The sequence below is a fragment of the Haliotis rubra genome, unplaced genomic scaffold, assembly GCF_003918875.1.
Source record: "Haliotis rubra isolate DU_JTF1 unplaced genomic scaffold, ASM391887v1 Scf411, whole genome shotgun sequence".
In the NCBI taxonomy this organism is placed as follows: domain Eukaryota; kingdom Metazoa; phylum Mollusca; class Gastropoda; order Lepetellida; family Haliotidae; genus Haliotis; species Haliotis rubra.
The window spans coordinates 348,822-370,280 of NW_025767093.1; the positions used below are offsets into that span (position 1 = coordinate 348,822).

Here is a 21,459-nt window from a genome sequence, read left to right on the forward strand (position 1 = left end):
ATCCATTACCTCCTGACATCAAACATATCACAAAGCTATTGGTGAACAAAGTTATGAAAAATGGATATGAAGGTTGTCTCAAGGTTTACCACAACTTGTCGGCAACATGATCAACTCCACATATAAACATAAAATATCGCTGTGTACAACTTTATGGCTGCCTCACCATACAGAAGATTCTGCCTGTCTCGCGTGTCTGTATTGTTCGAGGTCAATAAGAAAAGAGACAAACATTTCTTTTTTTGCACTATCCCAAGAGTCGACAATTACTGTTCCTGATTCAATGTTTTCTTGTATTATTCTAATGGGTCAGTGTGTTTTCAAATCTAGCCAAGTAAACTGATCAAGGCAAGGGATTGACACAAAGCAGTAAAAGTGAGTGGCGGACATACAGAAACCATCTCAGAAGCTTGGCGTCACGGCAATTTACAGGCAAAGGGAGATAGCTGTAGATGTCTGTCCCTGAAAAATCCCACTGAACCTTGGTCCAGCTCACTGCCTCAAGACTACATGAATACATACATAACTTAAATGAAGGCAGACACAGATCTGAAAGATGATGGACAGAATGATTTCCTGTATAAACGTCAACTGTGGATCTTACAGATAGCACAACACCTAACTTATCCTATGCAATCCACAATTATGAACTCATCCATCAGAAGATCCTCCTTACTGACTTAATGACAGGTAATTATGTTTTCAAAATGACATCATTAATACTCTGATCACATTCTATTCTTGTCACAAACATCCAACAAGCAAGATTACTCATGGTAGGCAGACTAGGTCCAGTGAAGAAACATGACATTGACAACAAACGTTCAACTAGTAACACCCACAAGGATATTCAAGCAGTGTTCCTGCTTCCGAAACACAGTTCAACTCATATACTCATCCATCTGCACAAAACTCTCACATTTCTCACAAGAAATGATCAACACTGATAAGGCTTATTTCAGGAGCTACTTATTGATCTCCATGGTAACAGTGCCAGCGTATACAGCAGGAACTTCCACATCAGGTTTAAAGATATCCCCCAGCCTACACGACAGCAACTCCTGATACTGACAGGGGAGAAAAGTCTCCCTGAAACTCAAGCCACAATCGTTGCTCTTACCTATTTAGTTAATTTCCATGTATTGTAAATTTAACAGCTGACAAAACCAACAGATTCATAGCTGGTGTTAAATTCTATCCCTCGACTGATGAGACAAATGATGAATCTATTCAACACGATTACTTGTCACGACTAGTCCAGAAGGAGCTGCTGGCATCGGTGTTTGTGCTGCTGGAGTAGCCGGTGAACACCCATCTCCGCTCCAGCCGAGCCCCGACTCCCTGCAGCTCTTGTTTGAACAGCATAGGCAGACGTTCAACCAGGTCTTCAATCTCCCGTGGTCGACATGAGATCATCTGGTTTAGGTATGACCACAAGTAGTCCACGGATGCCCCAAACGGATGAACATGGAGAAAACAGGTGATGAGACCTGCAAACAATGGAGGTCACTCTTGTAGGACATAATTCTTGCCATACAATCCTGACAAATCCTGGGCATCTACTAGACATTCATGAAGTTTGTTTAGTTCAGTTTTCAAATTTTCAATTCAAATACTTTGTTGAAATTACATTTTACAAAGAAGTGTGAAATGGATGCTGCCAGTAACTAGTGCCATGAAGCTCTAGTATTCTGATTAGCTACACTTTTTAGTCATTTCACTGCCACGTCAAAGTTCACAAAACATCGTTCTGACATGACCTGTAATGGGATTCCCAGCATAGATGGTACTAGCATACATTGATTGGGATGAATTCTGACCCAGGCTCCCCACAGGGTAGAGGCAGAGGCTACCATACATTGATTATCATGAATTCTGACCCAGGCTCCCCACAGTGTAGAGGCAGGTGCTGTATACCTAGTATCTTGGCCTCCTTGCCAGACAGGTTGATGGCCGAACTGCTGACAGTGGACTCAATGCTGCTGAGGCCAGGGATGGATTGGATCTCAGGGATGGTGATCACATCAAAGGTAGGAGCCTTCTCCTTGCTCGTCTCCTCAGCTGACTGGAACAGAAGTTCACTTACTGAAGGCACATCAACTGTTGCAGTAGTACTGTGATAATCATTGTTGCTGTATCATTACAGATGACTATTATAATGTTCAACAGTTTCCGAAATCAAACTTTTAGAACATTGTGCTTGTTTGTAAGTCAATGCCTCATGTTGAAGTTATATGAAAACTACCTGTGAAATCACTGAACTAGACCAGTCAGGGTTTGTACAGATTATCAGCTATCAAATTCAAGGCCTTTTTAGGGGGTTGTTAAGGTCATCAACAAATTCAAGAACCTTTAGAAACACATTTAACACATAAATAGCTGAAACATGGGACAGACCAACAGTACATTTCTAGGGCATCAGTACTGTCCCAGCCTGTCTATAAGAGCTGCCAGGTGTTACCTGTGACTGTCCCAGCCTGTCTATAACAGCTGCCAGGTGTTACCTGTGACTGTCCCAGCCTGTCTATAAGAGCTGCCAGGTGTTACCTGTGACTGTCCCAGCCTGTCTATAAGAGCTGCCAGGTGTTACCTGTGACTGTCCCAGCCTGTCTATAAGAGCTGCCAGGTGTTACCTGTGACTGTCCCAGCCTGTCTATAAGAGCTGCCAGGTGTTACCTGTGACTGTCCCAGCCTGTCTATAAGAGCTGCCAGGTGTTACCTGTGACTGTCCCAGCCTGTCTATAAGAGCTGCCAGGTGTTACCTGTGACTGTCCCAGCCTGTCTATAAGAGCTGCCAGGTGTTACCTGTGACTGTCCCAGCCTGTCTATAAGAGCTGCCAGGTGTTACCTGTGACTGTCCCAGCCTGTCTATAAGAGCTGCCAGGTGTTACCTGTGACTGTCCCAGCCTGTCTATAAGAGCTGCCAGGTGTTACCTGTGACTGTCCCAGCCTGTCTATAAGAGCTGCCAGGTGTTACCTGTGACTGTCCCAGCCTGTCTATAAGAGCTGCCAGGTGTTACCTGTGACTGTCCCAGCCTGTCTATAAGAGCTGCCAGGTGTTACCTGTGACTGTCCCAGCCTGTCTATAAGAGCTGCCAGGTGTTACCTGTGACTGTCCCAGCCTGTCTATAAGAGCTGCCAGGTGTTACCTGTGACTGTCCCAGCCTGTCTATAAGAGCTGCCAGGTGTTACCTGTGACTGTCCCAGCCTGTCTATAAGAGCTGCCAGGTGTTACCTGTGACTGTCCCAGCCTGTCTATAAGAGCTGCCAGGTGTTACCTGTGACTGTCCCAGCCTGTCTATAAGAGCTGCCAGGTGTTACCTGTGACTGTCCCAGCCTGTCTATAAGAGCTGCCAGGTGTTACCTGTGACTGTCCCAGCCTGTCTATAAGAGCTGCCAGGTGTTACCTGTGACTGTCCCAGCCTGTCTATAAGAGCTGCCAGGTGTTACCTGTGACTGTCCCAGCCTGTCTATGAAGAGCCTGTCTATAAGAGCTGCCAGGTGTTACCTGTGACTGTCCCAGCCTGTCTATAAGAGCTGCCAGGTGTTACCTGTGACTGTCCCAGCCTGTCTATAAGAGCTGCCAGGTGTTACCTGTGACTGTCCCAGCCTGTCTATAAGAGCTGCCAGGTGTTACCTGTGACTGTCCCAGCCTGTCTATAAGAGCTGCCAGGGTGTTACCTGTGACTGTGTTACCTGTGACTGTCCCAGCCTGTCTATAAGAGCTGCCAGGTGTTACCTGTGACTGTCCCAGCCTGTCTATAAGAGCTGCCAGGTGTTACCTGTGACTGTCCCAGTCTATAAGAGCTGCCAGGTGTTACCCTGTCTATAAGAGCTGCCAGGTGTTACCTGTGACTGTCCCAGCCTGTCTATAAGAGCTGCCAGGTGTTACCTGTGACTGTCCCAGCCTGTCTATAAGAGCTGCCAGGTGTTACCTGTGACTGTCCCAGCCTGTCTATAAGAGCTGCCAGGTGTTACCTGTGACTGTCCCAGCCTGTCTATAAGAGCTGCCAGGTGTTACCTGTGACTGTCCCAGCCTGTCTATAAGAGCTGCCAGGTGTTACCTGTGACTGTCCCAGCCTGTCTATAAGAGCTGCCAGGTGTTACCTGTGACTGTCTATAAGAGCTGTGTTACCTGTGACTGTCCCAGCCTGTCTATAAGAGCTGCCAGGTGTTACCTGTGACTGTCCCAGCCTGTCTATAAGCCTGTCTATAAGCTGCCAGGTGTTACCTGTGACTGTCCCAGCCTGTCTATAAGAGCTGCCAGGTGTTACCTGTGACTGTCCCAGCCTATAAGAGCTGCCAGGTGTTACCTGTGACTGTCCCAGCCTGTCTATAAGAGCTGCCAGGTGTTACCTGTGACTGTCCCAGCCTGTCTATAAGAGCTGCCAGGTGTTACCTGTGACTGTCCCAGCCTGTCTATAAGAGCTGCCAGGTGTTACCTGTGACTGTCCCAGCCTGTCTATAAGAGCTGCCAGGTGTTACCTGTGACTGTCCCAGCCTGTCTATAAGAGCTGCCAGGTGTTACCTGTGACTGTCCCAGCCTGTCTATAAGAGCTGCCAGGTGTTACCTGTGACTGTCCCAGCCTGTCTATAAGAGCTGCCAGGTGTTACCTGTGACTGTCCCAGCCTGTCTATAAGAGCTGCCAGGTGTTACCTGTGACTGTCCCAGCCTGTCTATAAGAGCTGCCAGGTGTTACCTGTGACTGTCCCAGCCTGTCTATAAGAGCTGCCAGGTGTTACCTGTGACTGTCCCAGCCTGTCTATAAGAGCTGCCAGGTGTTACCTGTGACTGTCCCAGCCTGTCTATAAGAGCTGCCAGGTGTTACCTGTGACTGTCCCAGCCTGTCTATAACAGCTGCCAGGTGTTACCTGTGACTGTCCTCGCCTGTCTATAAGAGCTGCCAGGTGTTACCTGTGACTCTTTGTCCTCTGCTGCTTTCTCTGTGTCCTCCTTGTCCTGTGGCTGGTCCTCCGGCCTGTCCCCAGACTTGTCTTCTGTCTTGTCTTCTGACCGGTTGGCAGTGTCGGCCTTGTTTCGGGCTCGCTCCAGCTCCAGCAACTTCTCTTTCTCCTTGTACAGCTGCTCCGACTTCTTCATCTGCTGCTGGGAGCTGATCAGTTGCTGCAGGAGAGAAGAGGGTGAGACAGTGAGTGAGCTGAATATAGAAATATTCCCCATATATTACTATATGGCAGGGGTCATAATAAATGAAAATGTCATTGACTTCTAGCTTCCTTAAGCACTTAATCCTTAATCTTGGGGGATCTGACACAAAGGGCTCGACACTGGGGGCTCGACACTGGTGCCTTCACACTAGGGGCTCGTTTGTGGGGCTTTACACTGGGGGCTTGACACTGGGGGCTTGACACTGGGGCTTGGCATTGGGGGCTTGACACTTGGGGCTTGCAATTGGGGGCCTGACACTAGGGCCATAACATCGGAGGCTTGACACTGGGGGCTTGACATTGGGGGCTGACACTGGGGCTTGACATTGGGGGCTTGACACTTGGGGCTTGCAATTGGGGGCCTGACACTAGGGCCATAACATCGGAGGCTTGACCCTGGGGGCTTGACATTGGCGGCTTGACATTGGGGGCTGACACTGGGGCTTGACATTGGGGGCTTGACACTTGGGGCTTGCAATTGGGGGCTTGACACTAGGGCAATAACATTGGAGGCTTGACACTGGGGACTTGACATTGGGGGCTTGACACTGGGGGCTTGACAATGGGGGCTTGACATTGGGGGCTTGACACTAGGGGCTTGACATTGGGGGGCTTGACACTAGGTGCTTGACACTGAATTTTTGACATTGGGGGCTTGACCCTGGGGGCTTGACCCTGGGGGCTTGACATTGGGGTCTTGACACTGGGGACCAATACAAGGGGCCTGACACTGAGCACTTGATAAAGGGTACATATTCTTCCCTGGAAATGCCCATGTGGTAAAGATGCTTTGAACGCTGCCTCAACCACACCATGACAGCTCAGTTAAGGAGGAAAGACCCAGAACCTTGTTATTCAGAATCTAACAGGACAGTGGTTTCAAAGGGGGGTATGTACTGGGAATATAACAAAAACCTGGAAGTTTTCTCTGTAAAGAAACACTGTGACCAAACTTGACAAGACCTCATAGACTTGAAACTTGGTTCAAGTACTAAGCTGACACTGAAAGTTAGTTAAATACTGTTGTGAAATATAATCAGTTACGTTATGGCATGAGAAGGATCATGGTGAATACATAACCTGGGCTACAGTTCTTCATACTCTGATGTAAACCTCACCTGCTGCATCCCCTGTAGAGCGTTCTGTAAGGCTCGGATCTGTTTGTCCTTCTCCTCCAGTGAGTTGAGAGACTCTTGTTTGATCAAGTCCACCTCGTTCTTGTATGCCTCCATCTGACATTTCAGTGTGTCATTCTCATCCTTCAGACTGTTGACCACACTGCTGGTGTCCCCTGGAATATAGCCTACACCATGTCAGTTACAACTGTGCTCATGTCTACTCCTACAGTTAGTTACAACAGACAAGACTAGACAAACCAATGATTGATATCATGAGCAAAGGTCTCTGACAAGGGATAAAATGACATGCAACAGTCAAGTCACTGAACCTGAGTGAGTGAGTTTAGTTTTACGCCGCACTCAGCAATATTCCAGCTTTATGACGCCGGTCTGTAAATAATCGAGTCTGGACCAGAAAGTCCAGCATGAGCATCGATCTGTGCTATTAGGATACGATGAGATGTGACAACTAAGTCAGCGAGCCTGACCACCTGATCCCGTTAGTCGCCTCTTACGACAAGCATGGGTTACTGAAGATCAATATTCTAGCCCGGACCTTCACAGGTCACTGACCCTGGTCACAAGATCCACTAGATTGCTTCATAACACCAGCATAGGAGTTTGAAACCTAACAAAGCTTTCATGGATCAAATGCTTGCATGAAAAACAGTCATTCAAGTTGTTGCATCAGTATGGACAAGGGACCTGCATTGCATGTCTTGAAGGAGTGAATGAGTTCGGCTGTATTCCAGCAAAATTCACTTGGGACACCAGGAGGGTCTTCAAAGACTGTACTTATTTGGGGAATCAAATCCAGTCCGTTGACATGATGAGCAAACACTTTGACCACTTGGCCAACGGCCCTGTATGATATCGAAGTACAAGGATATTCATTATTTACTTTCTTTACAGGTACATCAGTTATTATACATGAAGAATAATATTGTGGCCACACACAAACAGTTACTGTTCACAATTCTGTCCACATTAGAGATACCATAGCTGGTCTGATCAACAGAGAGGCGAGTGGATGAAGGGACCAAAACAACTCAAAACCACCTTTAAGATTATGTCAGCTAAAAAACAGAACAGGAGAACATTATCCAAGCTTTTCAAGGCAAGTAAATCAAAATAAACAATACACTGTCACCTAGAACACAACTCATAAACAGGGGTAACTGGAACTGTCTCTTGTTATTTGAGAATAAGTTTTATTCAATGTTTGTCCCTGGTGCAGAGGTCCCTGATGATTTTCAGTGCTTGTCACAAAAAACATCCTCACATTCAACTCATTGTATGTGATTGTATTAACATGGTTGATGAGGAGAAGCACCATCCATTTTTAATGCATTATGTAAATCACTCGAGAGATAAATCTACACCACTGTCACACACCAGTGATGAAAATCAATCATGCTACAGCATATCTATGTTTCATCTGCAACTTGAACCACCATGACCCATGAGCCTCATCTAGTCTTGATAAATACATGGTGCAGATAACAACACTCTCTAGATCGTCATCTAGTCATTATACATACATAGTGCAGATAACCAACACCCTCTAGAGCCTCATCTAGTCTGTATACATACAAAGTGCAGATAACAACACCCTCTAGAGCCTCATCTACTCTTTATACATACAAAGTGCAAATAACAACACCCTCTAGAGCCTCATCTAGTCTTTATACATACAAAGTGCAGATAACAACACCCTCTAGAGCCTCATCTAGTCTGTATACATACAAAGTGCAGATAACCAACACCCTCTAGAGCCTCATCTAGTCTTTATACATACAAAGTGCAGATAACAACACCCTCTAGAGCCTCATCTAGTCTTTATACATACATAGTGCAGATAACAACACCCTCTAGAGCCTCATCTAGTCTTTATACATACATAGTGCAGATAACAACACCCTCTAGAGCCTCATCTTGTCTTTATACATACATAGTGCAGATAACAACACCCTCTAGAGCCTCATCTAGTCTTTATACATACATAGTGCAGATAACAACACCCTCTAGACCCTCACCTAGTCGACACACACAAATGGTGCAGATATCTATCAACATCCTCAAGAGCCTCATCTAGTCGACACACGCAAATGGTGCAGATATCTACCAACACCCTCAAGAGCCTCACCCAGTTGACACACACAAATGGTGCAGATATCTAACAACACCCTCAAGAGCCTCACCTAGTCGACACACACAAATGGTGCGGATATCTACCAACATCCTCAAGAGCCTCACCTAGTCGACACACACAAATGGTGCAAATATCTAACAACACCCTAAAGAGCCTCACCTAGTCGACACGAAACAAATGGTGCAGATATCTAACAACACCCTCAAGAGCCTCACCTAGTCGACACACAAATGTGCAAATATCTAACAACACCCTCAAGAGCATCACCTAGTCGACACACACAAATGGTGCAAATATCTAACAACACCCTCAAGAGCCTCACCTAGTCAACGCACACAAATGGTGCGGATATCTAACAACACCCTCAAGAGCCTCACCTAGTCGACACACACAAATGGTGCGGATATCTACCAACACCCTCAAGAGCCTCACCTAGTCGACACACACAAATGGTGCAAATATCTAACAACACCCTCAAGAGCCTCACCTAGTCGACACACACAAATGGTGCGGAAATCTACCAACACCCTCTAGAGCCTCACCTAGTCGACACACACAAATGGTGCAAATATCTACCAACACCCTCTAGAGCCTCACCTAGTCGACACACACAAATGGTGCAAATATCTACCAACACCCTCAAGAGCCTCACCTAGTCGACACACACAAATGGTGCAAATATCTAACAACACCCTCTAGAGACTCACCTAGTCGACACACACAAATGGTGCAAATATCTCACAACACCCTCTAGAGCCTCACCTAGTCGACACACACAAATGGTGCAAATATCTAACAACACCCTCTAGAGACTCATGTGAAAATAAAATTGGAGCAGGTCATGGATGTACTTTTTGGGAACAAAGACCAGGGATTTCATACTGACATACCACGGATCATAATCCATAGTAATAGTAAACGCGAGATTTGAACCAAAGATCTTTGGATCCTGCACAACAAAGGGACATAACATTCCACATAGCTAATAGTGACCATCTGCTGAAATTATCAAACTATACGTCCATATTACCTATTACCATCCCTGAAAGTCAGCTCAAGATATGAACAGCATAAGAAACTTAATTAATGACTGACATAATTAGTGGCTGATGACTTATCTTGTCTATGAAATTCTCCGTGAAATTTCGAGCCTACCTGCACCGGGTGCCTGGCCGGCTGTGTCGGTCTTCCTCTTCTTGGCTGGTCCATCACCATCCTCATCAGACATCTCCATTTCGTCCTCTTGTCTTTCACTGAGGAACTCCTCCTGCTGGGCAACTCGGATCTCCTGAAACACAACAGCACATGATGACCCACTGCCTCCCACTCGGACATCCACACACACCCATGAAGCATCGGACGTACAACTGTCTCCCACTCGGACATCCACACACACCCATGAAGCATCGGACGTACAACTGTCTCCCACTCGGACATCCACACACACCCATGAAGCATCGGACGTACAACTGTCTCTCTAGGATACCAATACACTATACTATAGTGATCCATCTGTTAAGTTGCAATGACAGTCTATCCAATACTTCATCATTGACATTACCTGGCATATTTTGTCCCAATAGTACATCTGTTTGAAAAGAACAAACTCATTTGTGGGTAGAAGTGAGTGAGTTTGGTTTTACGCCGCTTTTAACAATATTCCAGCAACATCACGGCGGGGGACACCAGGAATGGGCTTCACACATTGTACCCAAGTGGGGAATCGAACCGGGTCCTCAGCGTGAAGAGCCAACGCTTCACCCACTAGGCTACCCCACCGCCCCTGTGGGTAGAAGCATTGAGACAGCTTCATATGCTGCACAGTGTATAGTTAACAGGATTAAACCAGCTAAATATACAAGAGAAACATAATCAACAAATCTGTCTATAAAGGACTCTTACTAACCCAGATCTTTTCTGACGCTGGACCCCAATGGTGGTCCCTTACCATTCTTTACCTACCTTTGCTTAATTATCTACTTTCCCCATGAGACTTACACACTGGATTCTTTTCAAATTAAATGAAGTTTCACATGTAAGATTAACACATGCATAATCATCTGTAGTGAAGGGTACACTAGCAATATCTGCTCTCCTTCACAATATACATATCCACAAAAGTCCAGCTGAAGAGAGGTTGATGGTTAGACAAGTCACCCACTTGTTCCTGGACACAAACCACACCCCTCCATATCTGGGCATATGATCTACAGGCGACTAACATACATACCAAATCCTCCAGAGCTGCGGCAGCGGTGCCACAACCTGCTCGACTGTCCTACTCACTGTGTCACACAGCACAATGAGGAGCTCTCAGTGAGAAATAGCAAGTTAGCAGGGTCCTCAGAGACTTGTCACAATGCCATCCCATAAATAAAGCATAGATCAGGAAATATCAGCCAGGCTGGGTCAATTTACACTTTGCAGTATAAAATATACGATCAGCCTGAAAAGGTTTCAATGAGGAGCAGTGGCATATTTCATGAGCCTGGTTGGAGACTGATGCTGGCATATATATGAATGTGGAGGGTAAATTATTGACGTGTTATTGAATGGCTTATAAGACTATCCATCACTCGGTGTCCTTCACAGATACTGTCCAGCTCACAGGTACAGCTGACATGGCTGGTGTCACTCACTCACTCACTGACAGTTGCTGATTAACACTCAATCTTTGTTGGCATTGTACAAGCTTAAATTTTTAGATGACCGAAATCGTCATCTAAGAAGGTCCTTAACGAACCTAAGCAAGTCTTGAGTGAGTTGAGAGAGCTGCCTTAAACAGCATTTCCAGCTGTGAGAGAGAAGTCTCGAGGGACACATGTCAGACATTTACCACTGTGGTGAAACCCACAATCAAGTATGATGCTCTCAAAACTAGAAATTCAATCGAGGTTGACCAGGATTCGAAACCATTACCATAAGTTTCTGTCATACTTCAAAACAAACTTTTAAGATTTGTTTCAAATAAATAATCAGCTTTATACCGCCTGAGTAACAATTGCAAAAATTAGGTGAAGATTTTCATCTAAATTTTAGATTTTAATGATTCTGTTAATATGTTAAATATTTTGTATTTACTTTATCGGTGGAGGGGTGAGGGGGCTGTTACGTCATTCAAATCTTTCATGTTACCAAGCTGACAAAACAAACAGCCTATCAAGTAAACACTACCCCGGAAGTTGTGGTGTTATTTAATACTACATTCAGCTATAAGCCATAATTTGTTGTTTTACAAACTGAGTCATCCATTCAACAAACACTGACAGTTGATAAAGCTTCTCTACATGCCCGGTATTGATCAGCCATTAATTATTGATAGCCACCAAAACAATCGTCCTGCCAGAGAGCATTGATATTGGAGATTTTAACCACAAGAGAATTAAGGATGAAAAGAGTTCCTGGAGTTGGTCAGTATTTGGAACTTATTGAAAACTCTTTCAAAGAGCACAGGCACATCAAAATTTGATGATCTTGTCTTTTCTATGTTGAGTGATAGAGAGACATCAGACATCCGCTTCACACATCCTACCCATGTGGGGATTCTGTGTTGAGAAGTCTTACAATCTACACAAGTAATCTCCACATAATCTTTTATCTGGGACTACACCTGTTTCAGTAAGATACAAATCTTGGTACGTTTAGGGGTAAACTATCATTGTACTGTAGATCACTCGTGATCACCTTCAGGTTAATCTGAGTACTCAATATCCTGAATCCTGAGTTTCATTTCCAGACTGAGACAAAACAGGAAACCACTGAATAATTTCATGCTGATGCCATAAAAAATCATTTAGTGATTATTGATTATTCAAATCAATTATTGACATGTGAGAAGCTGGTACACAGAACACTTTTTTAATTGACAAATTCCTCATGAATTTCTCACAGTCCCTATTGAGGCATGAAGCTTTTCCTTAACTGTATTGAGGAATGATTGTACTGACTTTACAGTTCATCAAGTTTTTCTTTCTTTTCGGGGTGGATATAAAACATTGGTTCAAGTTACTGAGCATGAGAGGAATTTTGAAATATGTTAATCTACTGTTCATGGTAATATTAAATGAAACTATGACCACAGTTTCTCTCCTTAACAAATGACACCACAGCAGTGGATGGGTTAATGACACAACAGCAGTGGATGGGTTAGTGACACGACAGCAGTGGATGGGTTAATGACACCACAATCCCCATGGTGAAATTACACAAATGTTCAAAACATTTGTGGGTATTGTTTACATTAGGCAAATTGCAATGGTCCAGTGTGGAGCTGCAGACTTTCAGTTGATAGCACTGTGGTGAACACATGGGGCAGTTTATGACGGTTCATCCCTCAGCGACTCTCCCGGGTACAGGCTCTAGCTCAAGTGCATAGGCAGCCACAGGTTGTCAGGTACAACTGACTCAAAAAATATCATTCCTGACATCCAGAACAGGTGATCTTGAGTGAGTGAGTGAGTTTAGTTTTACGCCACTCAGCAACATTCCAGCCATATGGCCACAGTGTGTAAATAAATAATCGAGTCTGGACCAGACAATCCATTGATCAACAGCATGAGCACTGATCTGCGTAATTGGGAACCGATGACATGTGTCAACCAAGCCAGTGAGCCTGACCACCCGATCCCGTTAGTCGCCTCTTACGTCAGGCATGGGTTACTGAAAGTTCATTCCAACCCGGACCTTCACAGGTAGGTGATCTTGAAGTAAATGATGATGAAATGAAATATTCATAAATGAATACTTATGTGATTTATGAATTACAGCTACCTACTGCATATTACCGCACCTGAAATTGCCTCAACGCGTTTTGGGAGGAACTTGAATTTTTACAAGTGTTTGAAAAATGCAAAAGGAAACAGATCAGGCTAATATTTTCTGTTCAATGCTTGATTCCTAAAGGACACAAACAGGCATAGAGCATAGTGTGTGTTCAATTCCACATCCAGCAATATGCTTGTTGTATGGCAATGTAAATAATGAGTCTAGACCATACCATCTTGTGATTGACATCATCACCCAGAATATGATGATGTCCTTCAACAAGGTCCCTGAGTGAGTGAGTTTGATTTGACGCCGCTTTTAGCAATATTCCAGCAATATCATGGCGAGGGACACCAGAAATGGGCTTCACACATTTTACCCATGTGGGGAATCGAACCCGGGCCTTCGGCGTGCCGAGCGAACGCTTTACCCACTAGGCTACCCCATCGCCCCACAAGGTCCCTGAGCCTGACCTACCGATCGATCCAGTTAGATGCCTCTTGCAACAAGCAAGCGTTGTGTAGAACCAATTCTGATACGGAATCTTCACAAGTAAGGAGTGAGAGAATTTGGTTTACAGCTGATTTGATTAGTATTCCAGTTATATCAGGACATAAAGGAGATTCTACACCACTTTTGGCAATATTCCAGAAATATCACTGCAGGGAACACCAGAAATGGGCTTCACACATTGTACCAATGTGGGGAATCGAACCTGGGTCTTCGATGTGACAAGTTAACACTTTAACCACTAGGCTACCCAACTGCCCCAAAGGAGACAAGACAAACATCATCCATGCAGCCTTCGACAGTATATCAGTTCTATCACTGAATGTCACCTGGGTGTGGGGAGGGTCACATTGTCCCTGACTGGGGTATGGTGTTGTCACGCACAGGGTCATGATCAGAATAGATCTAAGATTAAAATCTAGGATTCAAACCTAGGAGCAGCGGATCCTACCCAAACCAAGGGATGCAACCTAGATGCTACAACACAATTAGTGTCGTAAAACTTCTGAAAACTAGGTATACAAAGCTAATATACTGATCTACAAATATGACATAGAAACACAAGGGCCTGTATTGCTGAAAATAATACATCCTCGGATAAACACTCATTCACTGATAGCCATCTACATATAAAAAGGTATTTTATCAGTGAACGAGTGTTGGACCTAGGACGTATTATTTTAAGCAATACACGCCTTGTGCACAGAAACAGATCCAGATTTGTATATTTGATATGAAAAAGTGTCTATCGATAGTTTAGTAATTTACTTCGGTCAATAAATGTGAAGCGAAAAAAACAGGATGTGTGGGTGCATACTTGTAGCTACATTCACTTCATGCTTTAACTGTTTACTTAATTTGGGTTTCAAGTTTCTTGTCACTCATTAAAGGAGACTGAAACTACTTCAGCTTGTTTATATTTCATATACACTATACATTCATTTGGAAAAGGACTTCAAATGAGACAATTCAAGGAGAAAAAAGTATTGCAATATTATTTTGTCTTTTTGTTTTGTTAAAAGAAAGATTTCTGTTAATGATTTCTGTTAATGATTTCTGTTAATGATTTCTTACATGCAGCGGTGCTGAAATCCCATGTTGCTTTCAGTTTCCATGATTGGCAGGTAAATTTGTTTTGGTCAAAAGGATGGGTTTTTTTTTTCAATTTCTAGGGAATATTCTGAAACCATCTACATGGCCGTTTGAGGAATAATTAACATAAGACTGACCATCTAGAACAGGCCTAGGTTGCCTTATCTTGCTCCTGATAGGAAGCGTCACCTAATTTATCAGCCATGACTGGATCATCTCATGTCATTTTACCTGTACTACCATTGTTACACCTGGTGGTACCTCGTTAAACTCAACCAGGCTACTTTCACACAAAAAGTGAATGTAGGTAAACAACAAACATTTTATTAGAATGTACAAAATCAATATTCATCGAAAACCATGATGACAGATTTACCTTGACCACACCTGTGCTTACCGCTGTATCTCCTGACCAGGTACCACTGTCCACCACAGAACAAGACTGGTGAAGCAGACCAAGGCTAGCTGTGGATGGACTGATCTCCACGATGAGAGACCAGAGATGTTCACTGACAATGGTCTGCAGGCTGAGTTCAGTAATGGAGATCTCAAGGCATCCATTCTCCTTCTATATTCTTTGTCTTTCTCAGTTTTACAAAGTGCTCATGACACCTCAAACTAAAGTCTCACCATTGCCATATATCATCAGTCCAGATTAACCATTTAATGTTTTTCTGGAAGCCATGTGAAGAGCTAAGACTGCTGTGTGGTCCATCTGACCATCACATCTGGAGAGAATGAGTTAGTGAAGGACGTGTACTGCCAAATCAGCAGTTTTAAGCTATATATGGCATTGTGTCACATCTGGAGCAAATAGTGAGTTTGTTTCAGGAAGAATCTATGTCAAACTACCCAAGAAGCTGCAACTCTGACCTTCCTCAAAGGGCTACAAAATTTTATTTTCACTGCAGACAATAGCCATCTACCACAATAACAAAACTGGTAGACCAAAAGGAAGCGTCACTTTTCTCTAGAATTCTCTTGGTGTCGGACTAGCGGACTTTGAATAATTTCTATTCCAGTATAAGACACAAATTTTTCTCTCTTACAAAGCAATCAATTGCACTGGTGTAACCAGGGTAACAGCCCACTTCACTCTGACAGATTTATTCCCCAACATAATAAAGAATCGACTTCATTATATTTGGGTTTTGATATTTTTTTTTAAATACCTGAGTGCAAATTGTGCAAATTGTGCAAATTGTGCAAAGTGTGCGCATCTGTTTCACCTGTTTCTATGTCCATATAATGCAAAACATATTTCTTAGAAGTTCAATTTTCTCAAATACCACAAACCAAAATTTTCTTAGACTCTGGTCAGTGAATTCACCCAAATTTGCAGCTTCTTGGACATTTTGCCGCAATCCTTCCTGCTGCGAGACTGTGTTACTAACCTCTGCTTGTTTGCACCAGACGTCAATGTTCTTGCGTTGAGCCTTGGTGAAGTGATCCCATGCTCGCTGTTTGGTGGCGGTGCTAAATACCCGCGCTATCTGATCAACTTGAAGAAACAGGGTGTCCGCCGTTAGATACATACCAACGTCCCAGTCTACGCGATTACTCACCACGTCAGCACAGACAGGCAGAGGATACTGGAAATCATGGCCGTTGACAAGGATCGGGTGCATTATACTTAGGCACCATTTGTATAAGGACGTAAAAGGCTGATCGGATCAACACTGTTCTGAGCTAAGCTACACAATAAGTGACTGTAGTATAATCAAGACACAATAAGTAATTACTCCTGTTTTTTCATTAACTGTTTTGCTTCTTAGCCCACAGCAGTATTCCAACTTTATAATGGTGGACAGTAAATACTTGAGGCTGAATGAGACAATCGAGTGGTTAATATTATGAGCAGCGGCTGTGTCATACAGCCATCTTGGGTCACTTGGCACCAATTGCACCTAGTATCAGTGTATGAAATAAGCCAAAAACTCGGCCAGACAGTGACCCGGCCAAATGTTACCAGCCTAAAATGGATTGAACCAGACCAGACACCAAGATATGATGAATTTAGTAGGATGCATGGAAAATCTAAAAAAAATTACCAGACCATCAGGCTGTAAATTTAGACCGTCCGTCAGAAATCTAGCCCGTCTCGAGGCGGTCGGACGGGCCTTATTTCATACACTGCTAGTATTCACCCATATTAGGGAGCTTACCTTCCATGTGAGACTCCTAGTGCTCCACACGACATGACTGAACATTGTCTTATGCCACACTCACCAATATTCCTTCTTTAACACAATGATCTGGCAGACAAACCAGCAGCCGAGTCACAGGCAATCACAGACAACTGGCAGGGGTGTGGAAATATCAATTTGTCCCTGGACAAATATTCACATGTCCAGATAACTGACCCAAGATGGTATTTTCATCATGACATCTGTCTTTTACTTTCTATGATTTCAGGTTAATTTATTGGTTACATTTTACCACTATAAACAAAGGATTCATAATACTCTCAGTCATAATGGAACACATGCACTCAAATGAAAGCTTTATGCACAGTGCAATCTGCCATGATTTCTGGTATGTTGTACAACTGGATACGTGGTACTCGGAACAACCCATCAGAGACATGTTCACAGAGCATGACTGTCATCAGAACAAGGAAGATTACAATATTTTGCTCTTAGATGACTTGGTGATACTGGAGATGTCTGAACATTTTGAAAGCTATATCTGGAAGCTGTTATGAATATTGTATCAAATCAGACTAAACATCTGCAATAGTTTTAAGGAGTCTGCGAGCAACTAAGTCTGACTTTTTATGTTTGTATTACACAATGAAGTGGTCAACTCAGGCAGTCATCATTCCACACCCCTTTCTGGGAATCTCTTTAATTGAAAAACCTTGATCATCGTATCTATTTGAGCCAAGGTTAAAATTGACAAGTTCATCTAAAAGGTGATTATTTCTCTGACCTCTTGCATCCCCGGCCATGATTTCCATCCTCCACTTGCCAACATTGGACTTACGCCATCCCTGTACACAATCTGCTGCCTTGTGTTTCCCACAGAATGATACAGTCAATATATACCACACTTGCATCATACCTTGTGATGGTAAACATGACATAATGCTAGAGAACTTCCTGGAGTTGCCTTCAGATGTTGCAAAACCCACCATAACATAATATTTTAGCCAAATGGACATTTATAACAAAAAAACCTGCTTGCTTTATATTTTTGAAAGACTTTCTATCAAATTGTTTTCAACAATATAGTTTCAGGAACTCACTGGAAGAAACACAAGGGTACCAGAATATTTCAAACAGCTGTCTGCCTTAATCACGTCAATACTGTAATGCTTTACCTGACTTAAGCAACATCAGAGTGAGTGAGTGAGGGAGTGAGAGAGTTGGGCTCAGTGCTGCTTTAAACAGTATTTCAGTTTTGAGCATGTCACCTTAACGCAGGAGGGCAAAGTGACACAAGCTGTACACCCCCTTTCAACAAAGTACCATCACTCACTGACCAGAGCCTGGCACAGGTAAGGCCTGCAACTCTGTTGTGAGTTGCTGCACCAGTGCTGAAGAGTCAATGCAACATTTACACCTGCATATGTACATATACCTGGGATGAATATACAAACTTCTGTACACTAGTTCCAGCTATTCCCCTGATACCTGTACACGAAGAACCCATCAGATACCTACCTGTCCCTACAGGACTGTGGTGAGTCATGCTACCTGCAGCCTTTTCATCTAACAAACATTTACAGGGAGGTCACAAACAGGGAGATTATCTTTAAAAGAACCATAATTATCTCCCGTATATCAATAAGTTTTTTTCCAACCAACATAATCATTTATGTCATTTATGAAATGTCTGTTAATCATTAAGTTTTATATTGTTTCGCAAAGGGAAATGAAGAAAACGATTATCAAATAATTGTTGTGAAGCTGTGATTTTCAACATGAAATCTCAATGGTATAACAGCCCTACAAGTTAACATTAATAATGGCTGCAGGAAGCATTCTTACACCACAATAAACTTCCAGTCATATTTCAGCTAGTGTGCCGTCCTCCTGTTCTACACCTTCATGTGTGTCTACATATATCATGTATGTGTACCTACACCTTTGTGACAGCATGGTCACAACAACATGGTATTTGCTTCATTGGATATATCTGGTTAAACATTAGGAATATCACCTGTGATCATGGTGATGCTTTTAACTTGGAAAATTCTTTCCAAAAGATCAAAAACATAACACATGCATTTGTGCCTCTTGATTTAAGCATGCATCATCCAAGAATATAAGTCAATGATGTTATTATCTGAGTTAAAGTAGCACAGCATTTTGAATGTGGCTATATTTTTCACCCTCACCTCCAAACAAACCTCCAACTACAGTGGCCCAATGAACACAAATACGATGCAAACTGTTGTGACTTACAGACCATCTGCCACAGATGGTACCCATGTTGAGAACTGAACGCTGGCTTTCTGCATGATGATGGTCAAACCTGATGACCACCTGGACACAGGTGAGGCCATGATGCAGGTGAGAGCAGAACTATGAGTGGAGAGGGCATACTCTCACTGTGTGTGAGCGGAGCTTGAGTACTCACATTGCCTGATGATGTCCTGGAAGCGGAACATTGACTGCTGCTTCACCCGCTGCACCTCCTCCTCGTTCTGCTGCTTCTCCATGAGCAAACGGCGCACGTGGGAATTGATACACTGGATCATGCTGTAGAAGGAGGCGTTGGTGCGCCTATTACAGTCGCCCTTCTCCATCCAGGAAACCAGAATCTCAGATGCATTCATGAAATCCTCATCACCTGGACACAAATGACAGAAAACATCAGGTAATAGGTAGGATGTAGTCCACTGATTGATCTGTACTTGAACTCTTCAATACAACAGGCCATTTATATTGTGACATATTTCCACACCAAACAAGGGAATGCTCAGAGTGTTATTACCCTGGTCAGTGGATCAATGTACACACAATGTAATTATCAGATCACCGAGAAGCATGCAACAGTCACATCTCACCCCACCAGGTACCCATTCTGGGTGAACCGAGGCATATTTTGAGTGAAGAGATACCACATATGCTACTTGTTGCTGACCTAGGGACTGTTCATAATTTATGGCTTGGAAAGTGGGGGTGGATGCTGATTTTAGGGAGGGGGGTGGGGGGTTTGTCACCCATTTTGTTCTGGGGAGCTAGGGTCACTTATTTTGTACATAAATTTTAGGTGGGGTCATTCACATTGTACATGCTTCCTCATAAAAATCATCATCACTTCCCCAAGCCATAAATTATGAACGGTCCCCTAGAAACCCAGAAGCTGCTGCACCCGTTGCTACACCTTGTGGCCGCTGCTGCAGCTGCTCCCTCTGTGACCCCTGCTACACCTAGTAGGCCTTGCTTCCCATAATGCCCCTTGCTACATCTAGTGGCCCATGCTTCCTATAATGGCCCCATGTGCCTCTTTTGCCCCTGGTGGCCCCTCCTTCCCATAATGTCCCTTGCTGCTAATAAAGGTCATTGGTCACTGCTTCGCCAAGTGGCCCCTCTAACACCTAATGACCTGCTACACCTTGGCCCTCTACTGCTACACCCCTGCTGTGACCTCTAATGGCCCCTAGTGGCCCCTGCCCCTGCTACACCTTAGTGGACCTGCTACACCTACAGCTAATGGCCCCTAGTGGCCCCTGCTATACCTTAAGACTGCTACACCTTGACCTACCCTTGACCTCTACGGCCTGTAGTGACCCCTAGTGCTACACCCCTGACCCTACTACACTCCTAGCATGGCCCTAGTGGCCCCTGCTACACCTTTTGGACCCTGCACGGCCCTGACCTCTACTACAGTGACCTCTACAGACCCCCTAGTGGCCCCTGCTCAGACCACTACGCCCCTGGTGGCCCTCTTTCTTGCTACACACCTTATGACTTCTACACCTACACACCTTTTTGAGACCTCTACCCTAGTGACCCCTGCTACACCTTACAGTGGCCCTCTAATGGCCCCTGGTAGACCTCTGCTACACCTGACTATGGTCTTGTAGTGACCCCCTTACAACACCTTAAGCACTTCTACAGCCCCTACTACACCTTGTGACCCCACGGCCCCTGGCACCTCTGACCCTATGGTCCTAGTGGCCCCTGCTACAGCTACACCCCTCCTACAGCCCCTAGTGGCCCCTGCTACACCTTCTGAGCCCCTCTACACCTTGGCCCCTGAGTGGATCTCCCCCTGCCAAGTATAACACCTCTTGAGACCTCTAATATGGTCCCTGCTACACCTCTCTGCTACCCCTCTAAAGCCCCTAGTGGCCCCTGCTACACCTTTCTTGACACCTTTCCCTCTATGGCCCCTAGTGGCCCCTGCTGCACCTTAGTGCCCCCTAGTGGCCCCTGCTACACTATGGCCCCTAGTGGCCCCTGCTACCCTACTGCTACCAGTGGCCCCTCCTACACCTTTCTGACCTCTACTGCCCCTAGTGGCCCCTGCTACACCTTTCTGCTACACCTTCCCCTAGTGGGCCCCTAGTGGCCCCTGCCTGCTACACCTTCTGGCCCCTGCTTACACCTTCTGACCCCACGGCCCCTAGTGGTCTCCCCCTGCTACACCTCCTACACCTTCTCTGCCCCTCTCAATGGCCCCTAGTGCTACACCTCTGAC

General features: G+C 44.5%; 1 protein-coding gene across 2 annotated transcripts in view; it reads right to left on the reverse strand.

Moving 5' to 3' along the window:
* Nucleotides 1–924: 924 nt before the first annotated feature.
* LOC124288086 (ecto-NOX disulfide-thiol exchanger 2-like) overlaps nt 925–21,459 on the reverse strand; it is a 29,877-nt gene continuing 9,342 nt past the window's right edge. Inside the window, exons 7-13 of one of the 2 annotated variants that reach the window (XM_046724652.1) lie at nt 19,390–19,602; nt 16,200–16,306; nt 9,595–9,727; nt 6,288–6,460; nt 4,916–5,125; nt 1,918–2,065; nt 925–1,490 (exon numbers count right to left, since the gene is read on the reverse strand). In XM_046724652.1, coding sequence (XP_046580608.1) covers nt 1,240–1,490; nt 1,918–2,065; nt 4,916–5,125; nt 6,288–6,460; nt 9,595–9,727; nt 16,200–16,306; nt 19,390–19,602 — 1,235 coding nt within the window. In that variant the 3' untranslated portion in view covers nt 925–1,239. Of the gene's footprint in view, nt 1,491–1,917; nt 2,066–4,915; nt 5,126–6,287; nt 6,473–9,594; nt 9,728–16,199; nt 16,307–19,389; nt 19,603–21,459 lie in introns of both variants that reach the window. The other variant, XM_046724651.1, reaches the window with a different exon arrangement.